General features: G+C 29.0%; 1 protein-coding gene across 3 annotated transcripts in view; it reads left to right on the top strand.

Annotated features, from left to right (window-relative positions):
* Nucleotides 1–11,604, top strand: part of LOC112604358 (RNA-binding protein Musashi homolog Rbp6-like) — a gene marked incomplete at its 3' end in the record, with an annotated part of 335,083 nt that extends 323,479 nt beyond the window's left edge. For all 3 annotated transcript variants that reach the window (XM_025353345.1, XM_025353344.1, XM_025353346.1), the window contains 1 exon segment: nucleotides 11,522–11,604. In XM_025353345.1, coding sequence (XP_025209130.1) covers nucleotides 11,522–11,604 — 83 coding nt within the window.
* Nucleotides 11,605–12,014: the final 410 nt, after the last annotated feature.

Here is a 12,014-nt window from a genome sequence, read left to right as displayed (position 1 = left end):
CTATATATATATATTTACTGATATATTTGTACAGAGAAAAAGTGAAAGGGGAGAGGAGAAAAAAAGAGAGATAGAGAGAGAGAGAGAATGAGACAGAGGCAGTGAGGTTCGATTGACGACAGCTGCAAGTATCATTTCATTCCAAAAAATAAATTGAATTATGTCAATTTAACGTCATTTGCAGACAATACGGACTTTTTGTAATATCTCAATAACATTTCATGATATAATTGCAATTTAGAGTCTACCGTAAAACGTAATCTTATTAGATAAAAATAAAATATTTGTTTTCTTTCTGTTGTCGACGTGAGACGGGATTCATTCATACGTATTTAATTAGTTTTAGCCAGCAGATATTACTTTTCGCGTAAAACGATTGAATATCAATGAATAATTTCGATGTAATAATATTTTAATATGATTTAAATTACAACAATTTCAGTACATTATATTATTAAACAGAAATAAAAGCGTAATACATTATCATACTGATTTAGTCATGATTTATGTACAGTTAGATCAAAACTTAAAGCCTGAGATTATATCATCTATAATAAAAGGGTTGGAAGTGGGAGTGCTGCTGAAAATTTAAACGTTTATTTGACCTACATACAAGGAAAGTTATTCCAAGAGTTAGACTCGTCCAGTTACATTTAAATAGTTAATGAAGACATCCTTTAAAACCATTGTTTTCGTTCATTCCTTTTATTAATGTTAATTGACTATTTTTCAATTTTTTTCAAAACACAATTTTTATTATGTAAATGCATAAATGTATTTATTTTTAAGAAAAAATTTCAAGTTTTATTGAATATGTTTTATAAAAATTGAACTTTATAAAACTTTAATATCTACATGAACATTTATCTAGAAATTCAATAAGACGTATATAGTCATAACAAAATTATAATATTCGAAGGCGATTTCCCTCATCACTAATTACATTAGTAATTATTATACGCAGTGAATTAATAATACTATTAATTATAATTGGTTAACATAAGATATTTGATAGGGTTGCAAAAGGTACATAAGGATTTCCATCGGTCCCTATTTTCAGTTATTAGTCATCCATATTAACTTAAAGTTGAAACCAATTATTATAATTAATTTAAATGGATCTATAAAAATTTTAGATAATTTAATAGATAAACCATATTAGTTTTCTTTACATTTTTTTGTTACTGTGGAAAAATAAAATATTTATAACTAATTTATTTTTTGATTGCTTTCTCAATGGTGGTAACAATTATTTTTAATAATAATAATGTATTTTATTTTTTATATTGAAAATGAGTAGATGAAAAAAAAATAAGTGAATAATGAATAGTCATTTTAATTTGAATTAAAAAAATTACTAATTTTATTTAACTATTGATTATTTTTATTTTAACAAGCATTTTATATCAAGAAAGTATTAACAGAAATAAATTTAACGAAATTATAGTGCAGTTAAAACAGTTATTGTTTATGTGTAAATGTATAATACTATTTATTACTAATCATATAATATTATTTACCAAATTCGAACCATCATTTATATATTTATCGATTAATCGATCTTATTGTCTATGTTATAATTTATTCTTACTATAAACAAATTTTGTGATTTCATTAATGGAAATTCTATTCAGTTTTAATTTATAATTAAGGCTATACAAATTAAAAGACAATACATCGAAAAAATACAAGCAAAATGTGATAAGTACAATATGTTAAGTGTATATAGGTATTCAAACAAAATATCGGCTGAATAATTTGATAAATGCACATTTACATAAAAAACTTATAATTTCTATACTATTTTAAGGATTTATACTTATCTACTAACATATATACCTATATTAATAATAATGTAGTATGACTGTTTGCTAAACAACCTTACTTAAAATTTAAAATTGCATGTACTAGAATATTGAAAATTACTAATATGCGAGACACGCGAAATTGATGCACTGGGCTAGCTTGGTGGAGTGAATAATAACAATTATTGTTCATCCGTTTAAGTGAATGGTAAATTAATGAGCCATGGTGGAGAAAATTACACTGTAGGGGAAGTTCACAATATTTCGCATCCAATTTGTCTTTGAAGGACTCGTATCGTATATAACTATAACATTATTGAGAGTCGCCAAATTAAATAGTAACAATAAATATAAAAACATAGATTGTTTCATCTGAATCAGAAAAAAATTGAAAATACTTAGACTAAAAATAACCGTAAAATTAAGTATAGAAAACGATTGAAGGAAATGCTTTTGAATGGATTTCAGTCGATTTCAGTAAAGTATTTAAGTTACCTTTATATACAACCCTACAGCTAATGTGTTGTTTAACAATCGTCGGCAAAGATTCAACGTGTTATTTTACGTTTGTATTTTTTTCTTGTGTACAATTATTTTTGTCATCTCCCATTTCTGGTGATATTGTTGTCGTCATTGAGACGTACAATGATGTAGGTACTTTAATGACTTGAATTGGTTACGATTTGGTAAGATTATCAACTAGTTATAAACTATGAAATGTTTTAAGTGATTAAAATTAAACATTGTATGTTTAAGATATCATTAAGCTTGCGGCTATACATAAATCAATTATTTTATTTTTTACTTTACAATATTTTTTCCTAGTATTAAGCGTTGTGTGTAAAATTATAGTATATTATTTATTGAAAAATTAAAAATATTTATTATAGTATATTATTTATTGAAAAATTAAAAATATTTGTAAAATACGATAAACTGAAAACCCTGTTTTATATAAAATTCCTAGATCACTGTTAAGATAATGGTTAATTATAATAAAATAAAAAAAAAACATAAAAAAAAAAAATAGAGATTAGTTATTGAGTTATAAATTATCATAATAATTAGATAAAATAAATGTGTTCCTATGCCGCTCGTTGTCCAATTCCGTTTAGTTTTTAAATTAAAAATCGTCTACATAAAATAACTTCAATGGTATGGTCGGGCAAAAGAATAGAAACGAAACAAGAACAGTTGAAAAATTGCTTTTGTAAAAAGAAATCTGAAAGAGAAACTATTTGGATGACCTCTTCACAGCGTGACGAAGACTTGATGCTGACCGTTTGAATAAAACGGAACATAACATATACGCAACTGATGGTAGCGGGAGGGAAATGCAATTCTTGGAATTCGTTTAAACTGTTTTGTGGAATTCCAGGTCTGGGACCAACCCTACGTTCATTTATATAATATGTCATGCGCGGGTTTTCGACAAAAATATACTATACACATGCATGCCATGTTTCTCCGTATAAAAATGTTGTTCAGTCATCATCGTCGTTGGGATGATATTTATTTTTTATTCATCGTGGTGATATCTGGACCGCTGAATATTTGTTTCCAATTATTATTTATTTTTTCTTTTATAGTTAATGCTATGTTGGTTGTTGGTACATTGTCTCAAAATGTGGAGAAAATAACTGTGAAATCAAATTCGCAGGTGTGCTACGATATTCGCAACGGATCGATGGTCGCGCGAACAAATGGATTAATACACCGCGTAGCCGTCGTGTACATAAAAAATAGAGCCCCCAAACTTTAATCCCGAAGTTTGTAGCCACGCGCATACCTGAATATTTAATTCGGTTTATGCTCTTATACCGTGTTTATTTCTGTTTTTTTTTTTTTTTTTTTTTACGACGGAAAATTCCATGTCACGCCGGGAACGTTTTATTTCAATATGTATATATATCTCGCTTGTATATTATTATTTCCTCTCTTATTTATATAAACCTTACAGACTCTATAAAACACAAACCCCCCACGTTCCTTGTCATCTTCATCAGAAAAGCCAATAAAAACCTCTGTCACCCGTTGCGTCTCCTCTGCACCAAACTGCCAAAGTCGCTCTCTTAACGCCTCGTCGTGCAACTGACATCCACAACTTTGATTCTTACTCTTAAATAATTGCCCTCACAGCACGTTTTCGCCCCTTTATCTTTTTGATGGCATTATAAACCGAAGAAAAAACATAAAAATATAAACGCATAAATCAACAATTCACAACGATGCACTCAAACAGACGCGCATCGCATTGTAGAATTATAAATTTGTTTTACTGAGTTTATTTAATATTATTCTTTTTCACGCTCGTATATCGTATAATATAATACTTTATCGGTGATTGATGTGGGAGGACTTAACCATTTTACTTATTTTTAAGTGTTCATTTTTTATTTTTCATCCATTCACTTATTTTTTTTTTTAATGAACATCTCTAAAGAAATTTTAAATATTATTAACAGCTTTTCATTAAATTAATTAGGTACAATTACATCATGTTCGAAGTATCTAATTAAAATATTTAATTTACTTTTGAATATTATTTTTTTATTTTTTCATTTATGGAAATTTTAAATGTTTAACGTTTTATGATATTTTATTATTTTATAATATATCTATATTATTGAAGCTTCATAATGATCAATAATGCTGTGAATTTAAGTTTGTAAATTTAATAATATATACGTATTCGTTGTGCGTAAATTATTGTTCATTTGAAGTATTTTGTTTTACATTTATTTTTTTTTTCACAATTTCACAATTTTCGCAAAACTGTATTCACCGAGCTTATATTGCAACGTAATCGTTGTATCTATCGTGTTTATCATTCGGTTTAATGGGTTATTATACACAGATACTCATACTATAGCCGAACGGTTCGATCTAGTACTGATAAAAAACGTCTATATTGTTGTAATATTATTCACGTAGTGCATCGTGAATATTGCGATAAACGCAACACAATATAAGTGAAACAGAACAACATAATTTTACCTTTTGTTGAGGACGTAGGTACCTGTTCCTAATATATACCTTTACTGTAATGTGCATTATTAGAGTCCCAGGTGTTTATAATACTGATTTGGTGTCAGTAGTTGGTTTAAAATTTAGTGGGACAAACAGGAATTGTAATAATATAAATAATTATAATTTATATAATTGTGTACATAATGGATACACGTATTACTTCAGATAATATAACACGTCTTATACATTCCACGTTTTATTAAAAAGGTTTTAAGACATCCTCTAGCGTACGGACACTGGCATTGTACTTACAATTCGCGCGAGCGCATACACACAAACACATTCACACACACATTTACACAAATCCTCAAGAGTATAATATATAAGTGTATAAGGCTTTCACCCTTTTACCCTACTTCGACGAAACCTAATCCCTAATTGGGCCATATGAATGTAAAACACGGACTCGACACGCCAAGCTCTCATCCGGCCGTTATTTAAATTGCTCGATAGTATATACGCACACGCGTTCGCCAAATGGCGATTCCCGTAGGGTTTGGTGGCAGAGTAAGGGGCATTTGTGATAACGGTGTGGTCGTAAAAGATATATAATATTATATAATATATATAAACATAGGAGGGCGCACGTCGTGCCGTTGTAGTATTATAATATATGCATGTGTTTATGATATATATATACAATTATACATAGGTATACTAGATAAACGTTTATCTAGTAAAGGCGATGTTAGTAATAGTGTGATATATACATAAGAACGCGTGCTCGTATATTATAGTTGCAATGTTTTATTTAAAGGGTTGCGATTAAAAACACAGTCGTCGACAACTGTGATACAAATATATATATATGTATAGGTAAGGCCGCGTTTACTACGCTATTAACTACCTATTTAATAGTACCTATACGTTTATTGAACATACAGCGTTAAGGGTAGAAATAATAATCATCACGCACACGCGTTCTTGCACGAAAGACCGCTGCCACCCCTTAAATAAGCACTCCGAACTTTTCCGAAAAACTTCGGCCCTCGTACGGCCAAACGACGATGGTGAGACTGGTGGTGGAAGGTGCATAGCGCGTGCTATCATCGTTTCCGGAGGAGGGGGACTCGAACGTTCGTGCGTTACATGTTCGCGTTTCCGAAATCTTTACCGTGACCCGCCGCGTGTAATAATATGACCACCATAGTATGTATAATATATTATAGATGTATCGTATTAATTTATAATATGTGTACCTGTGTAGTGTATAGTATATATTATATATACTACGAGTTACGACCGGAATCTTCTGCGAACCCTTTCGAAAAGTATATAAACTATAGGTATTATTATTATTGCAGGTGTCCATTACCGACGTATGCCCGTGCTTAGGTTGATGGGTTAGAGGTTAGTTAATTGAGATAGAGGCGTTTATTTTTACTCAGAAACCCGCATCGTTTTCGCTATGAAATCGAAAACTTCCGGTGCCCTATCTATAATGATAAAATATCATCTAGCGCTTTTACGGTTTTTCAAACTAAAAATATATGGTGGTTATACATCTTTCAAGTAAAATATCTAAAATACATGCTACGAGTACATCGAGTAAAAAATCCCATTTTACTGCTTTATGAATAATTTGCATAAGACTATAAAACTACGGAACCACTGCACGGTACCCAAAGTTACATTATTGCTTTTCTCGACTAAAATCCTGAAATTATTATATAATTAGTGTCGTAAAATATATAACCGAAAGCGAAAAAAAAAAAGAAAATATCCATGGCTCCTTATTTTTATGTACAAAAATATTTTTAATTTCGTTCATCGGGTTCAAACATCTACCTAGTCAAGCTATGAAAAACCGTGCACTAGTATTTATGTATAATACTTTTAAGAATTGTATTTTAAATATTTTAATAAATTAGTGATTTGAGCAGAGTGTTATAATCTTATCGATTTATTTCTTTTCAGTATAGACTATAATCTATTATTATGGGTATAATATATCAGACCTTGTACAATAATGAAATACATTTTGGAAGATTCTCTCCAAGCCGACGAAGAGTTCGTTGTAACTTTGTACGTTTTTGGCCATTGTTGTTTGCTTATATATTATCTCTCACTATAGCTATACTGGCTCTAGCACCACCAATATTACCATCACAACTATCACAACCACTTTCGGTATCGCAACCCCTTCTAAGCGTTAAACGTTCTTATTAAAACTACGAGCATAGTTGCACCCATTGTCCCGGACGGTTAATTCTTCGACTTTTATTACCACGACCCAGGTATACCTATATATACGTGACAATAGTTTATTTCCATCAGTTTAGGCGATTAATCGGCGTCGTTAACCTCCCGCATAGAATTTCTCGAATAGTCATCCGTCCGGTAAGTTTCATCTTCTTTTCTCTACCTATTCCGTCCACTAAAATTTAACCGAATACAATGACAGACCACCTCCGCTTTCTTAAACACCACCAAAAACGCTAAGACTCTATACTAGGCGTGCGATAGTCATCAGACTGCGTTTAATAGATACGCATACCTATAATATAATACCTTTACCTATATAATAAAATGCTGCCTGCATTTTTTTTTTTTTCAATGTGAGACACTTCTTGTATAATTTATATAAAAATCGTTTCGTTAGTCGATTTTGTGGGTATATCGTGTCAAATGCTCGTTACCCTTAACGCATTTGCAAATAAATTAAAATAAAAACGCACACAAATTTACCAAGAGCATCTTTGCACGCGTTTAAGAAAAAAAATATTTTTTTATATTTTTTTTTGTAAATAATTTTCTACTTTGGATGCATAATATAAACTTGGTGCCATCACGTAACATTCTATGTGCGAAGTAAACACAATTATTATTTTAGTAAAATAATACACCATCGTTTCTCGCTGACAGACAATAAGGTATTGTAATATTTATATACCTATATAATTCTTCTAACCTAACCTTCTGAACGACTTGGCCGTATTTAATAAAAGTTATATCAATAAATAATAAACTTTTAGGTTTTATTATTATTTAGCAACTACTTGTTACAAATTGTTAAGTAGGTAGAAATTAATTAATTATTTACGTTTACCTATGAACGATAACAGTGTTTTGTAATTTACATATCTTATTTTAATATTATTTCGAGTTATGCACACAACATTATTCATTATTATGTTTCATATTCATATTATTAAATATATAATTCGATCAGATTTGTGTTCAAAATTAACATTTTAGTATATATTTATTGGCAGTTTCTAATATGAAAAAAATAAAATAAAGTACATAATATTATGTTACACACAGAATTAACGATATAAATTATGTAGGTACTTAAGTTAAAAATGTTTTAATTTCTTTGGTATTGTTAGTATTAAATTAAAAAAGAAAAAAAAAATGAAGTTCTTAGTTGTGGAATCAACGATTGGTTGAGTACTGTTTCTAGTGAATAATTTCCCGTTCTCATATATGGAAAAAATTCTTACTTTGGTAATGGAAATAGTATAATATTGAAAGAAACTAACACTTCATAAATATAATTTTTTTTTTTTGCACCATTCGAAAGCCCTTGAGAATGGTTTCAATGAGTGTTTAATATCCTTTAGAGTGCAACTTTTAACTAGTATCTTGTATGACGTCTGGATCAATTTTAATCCAAAACGAATTGCGTCAAAAACCAAATAAAACGAAAATCCTTTGAGTTTTTCTTTTCATTTATTCTTTTAATAAAACCCTATGAGACTATCGCAATAAATTGTTTGTCGGAAAACTCTACAAATGCAAGCCTGAAATATTACATACAACGCATCCTATCATGTGTAAAAATAAACATTTTATGTGTAATGAAATTTTTTAAATCTGATCCCTTTATCTTTATTCACAGTTCAATAATTACGATTATAAAATTGTATAATATTATATTATTTTAAAGGAATATATTTTAGACGACGGTGAAGATATACATTCTCCTTTCCATTCAATTTGAATCTATTTCTAATTTCTATTTTTACCTGCAGATTGACTTTAAATTCGTAGTTTTATTCATTTCTCAAACATGATTATATTAACATATTAAAAGATAATATATATGTATAATACATATAAATGTACATATGTTTGTTTTATTCGTCCAATGTATTTTCTTCAGCCATTTACTATTAGGTTGGAAACATATGTGTAAAAATAAAATATTCATCAAAGTCATGGCCGTTAAACGGTCGAAAGAACAGCATTAAACAAACTTCAGAGAATCGTCTGTGCGTCCAGTGTATATTAAATCGTTAAACTGAAACGATAAAAATCTCGATATAAAGAGCACAGCATACACAATATTATAATAAAATATCACGCAGCTTGCAGCTAAGCGTCAACGAAGTAGTACTTAAATTGAATAATATAATATGAATTTATAACAAACTAGCGGGGAAGGGTTAATATACATACGACATATAGGTATGCCAGTTTTGAACTGAAAATTCAAACGATCTTGCGTATAATTTATAATACAATTATAACTACGTACCGAATATATTATATTATATTGCACACGTTTGCACGCTCTTGGATTTGTAAGGCAAAAAATAAAACAACAACAGAAACAAATTAGTGTTTTCTCTAAGAAACATTCAAATAAAATGTTTAATATGTGTGATGTAAGTGATATATGGGTGAGAGTATGAAACGTGGATTGTTGTAAAGAGGGTGAAGATTTGGGGGCAATTCGTAAAACTTAATTACACTTGGAACCAAACCAAATATATGAAGAAACGTGCGCGAAAACTCTATGCCCCATGACTGACTAATAACAAGTTATGTCTATTAGTTAACGAGGTTGTGGTGCAAAACGAGATTAGCTAAATAAGTTTAATTGCCAAAACTCGGTCGCTGTATTTGCACAAGTGTGTTCTGTATTCGCATTACGTTCAGGTACGCGAATTTAGACGGCGTTACAAGTCGTAGCATATAACTGAAACCATCATTCCATGAAATCAATAATAATAAGTAATGACACTCAACAAATAGTTATAAAGCTAAATTCAATAGTTAAACGTAAATACGACTTTCAAAATATTATGTATTAAATAATAATGCAAAGCTATCGTAAATTTAGTCTTGTGGTCAATTTAAGTAAAAAATTAATACTTTAAGTACACACCTTAATCATAAACGTTAATATGTGTACAGTAGGCGACTTTATAAATATTATTTTTGTGATGAATAACAATATTTCATTTTGAAAGTAAATTTGAATTTTAACGTATAATAGACTATAATATTTTATCAACAAAACTATAAACTTTGCATGAGATTTGAACTTAATAACGTCGTCGTATTCAAATCGTGTTATATTATACAGCGTCAGAGTCTCAGACGAAGTTCAACCACCGTTATTATAAAAATGTATTGTTATTTGTTATTTTGCATACAAAGTCATTTGTATTTTCGAAAATATATTTGTGTTAATATTAGTAATAACACGTTGTCGAAGGTACGGAAATAGCATATCGTGTTCTATACTTAATAATTATTTAATAATACTTAGCATAACGACCATACATATATTTATTTTTTATGTTTACATGAAAGCATTATCACGTCTGAGGTAATAATAATATTTTAAAAGCCACCTGGGGTAGTGCAGTGCAGCGGTAGTTTCCATAGATCGTAGAAGTTCATTGGAATCGAATTCAATGCACTCGTGCTGTTTATTTGCCTATCCATCTCGCCGGCGTATATAAAAATTCAATAAAATATTACGAATTAACAATACTATTTATGTATTTTTTTTTTAAATTTTAATTGGTATTAAACTATTATTAACCGTGGTAATTATTAATACCATCATAATCTTATTTTTAAATAACATTTTATAAAAACCGTATATTTTATAGTATTATATTAAATTTAATGATTAACGTATTGTCGTCGAGTATTCGGAACACATACACACATATACCAATAGTCATAATATTATTATTATTAGTATTTTACATTACAGCAGCGTTTCAATGCCATTGTCTCACGAACATAGCTCTTAACGTGGATAATATAAGCCACTTAACTAATTTACATCGAACGCAAAGGGTCGCAATATTCGTGTCTTAATTTATATGGTGTATAACGACAATTCAATTAACCACTTTATCGTCGGTGTTATGGGAATACAACGAGAACCCGAGATTACTGCCGTCCGTATATTATTATATTATAATATATATATATATATATTGGTGTGGTAAAATTGGAATAATTAATTAATATCGATTATTGCCATCGTTATTATTATTATTACTACTACGATTATTATTGTGATGTAGTATGTTCGAGGCGGGTAACTTTTGAGCCGTCGCAACGATTCACCCGGATCCGATCCTGTGAACCGTCGCCGTCTCTATGATCGTATGTGTTCATCACTTATCTGAAAATTTATTATTATAGCTCCCACTTTTATTCGTTATTTTTACTTTTAAAAATACAACGTCATCTTATGCGCACGCGAGTTTTTTTAGGTTTCATATAATTGACATATTAAAATCATGCATTTATAACGCCCATAATAGTTTTGCTATGTGAACGCCACACGCCGAGCATTTTTATTATTTATATACACTATATATGTATTTCAATTCACTGTTATTCAACCATTATTAATGCACACCCAACGTATTTCCTTATATACATATTTAAATGTTTTCATTAAATGTATCAATTTTTTTTTTTTACAGGTTTCGGTTTCGTGACTTTCCACTCGGAAGATGTAGTAGATAAAGTCTGTGAAATACATTTCCACGAAATCAACAGTAAAATGGTAAGTTCTCTATTAAAATTACCACGATGCCATTATCATCAAATACAAACCTTATTTGTATTTTTTTTTTTAATTTTTATTTATTAAATAATTTTTTAAATTTTTTCTTTCATACGTATATTTAATTTTACAATCTAAATTCATAAATTGTTAATTATGTATAACATATACAATATTTATTATTCGAATATGATGAGACAATCAATAAAATATAATTATCTTCTCGATTTAAATCAATTATAATTAATTCATAAAATTAAATATATATTAAGATTATTATTTATTACCAATACATAATATTAAATGCTTGTGTATTAAATATAAATCAACGTAATAGAAATTATAATGATATTGTAAACTATCTTCTCTTTAGTTATCCGCATCCCTAATATTATATATCATCATCGTAT

The sequence above is a fragment of the Melanaphis sacchari genome, unplaced genomic scaffold (assembly GCF_002803265.2).
Source record: "Melanaphis sacchari strain LSU unplaced genomic scaffold, SCAv2.0 Contig11_pilon_pilon, whole genome shotgun sequence".
Taxonomy (NCBI): domain Eukaryota; kingdom Metazoa; phylum Arthropoda; class Insecta; order Hemiptera; family Aphididae; genus Melanaphis; species Melanaphis sacchari.
Note: the sequence above shows the minus strand (reverse complement) of the source record. Positions and strands in the feature narration are given on the sequence as shown.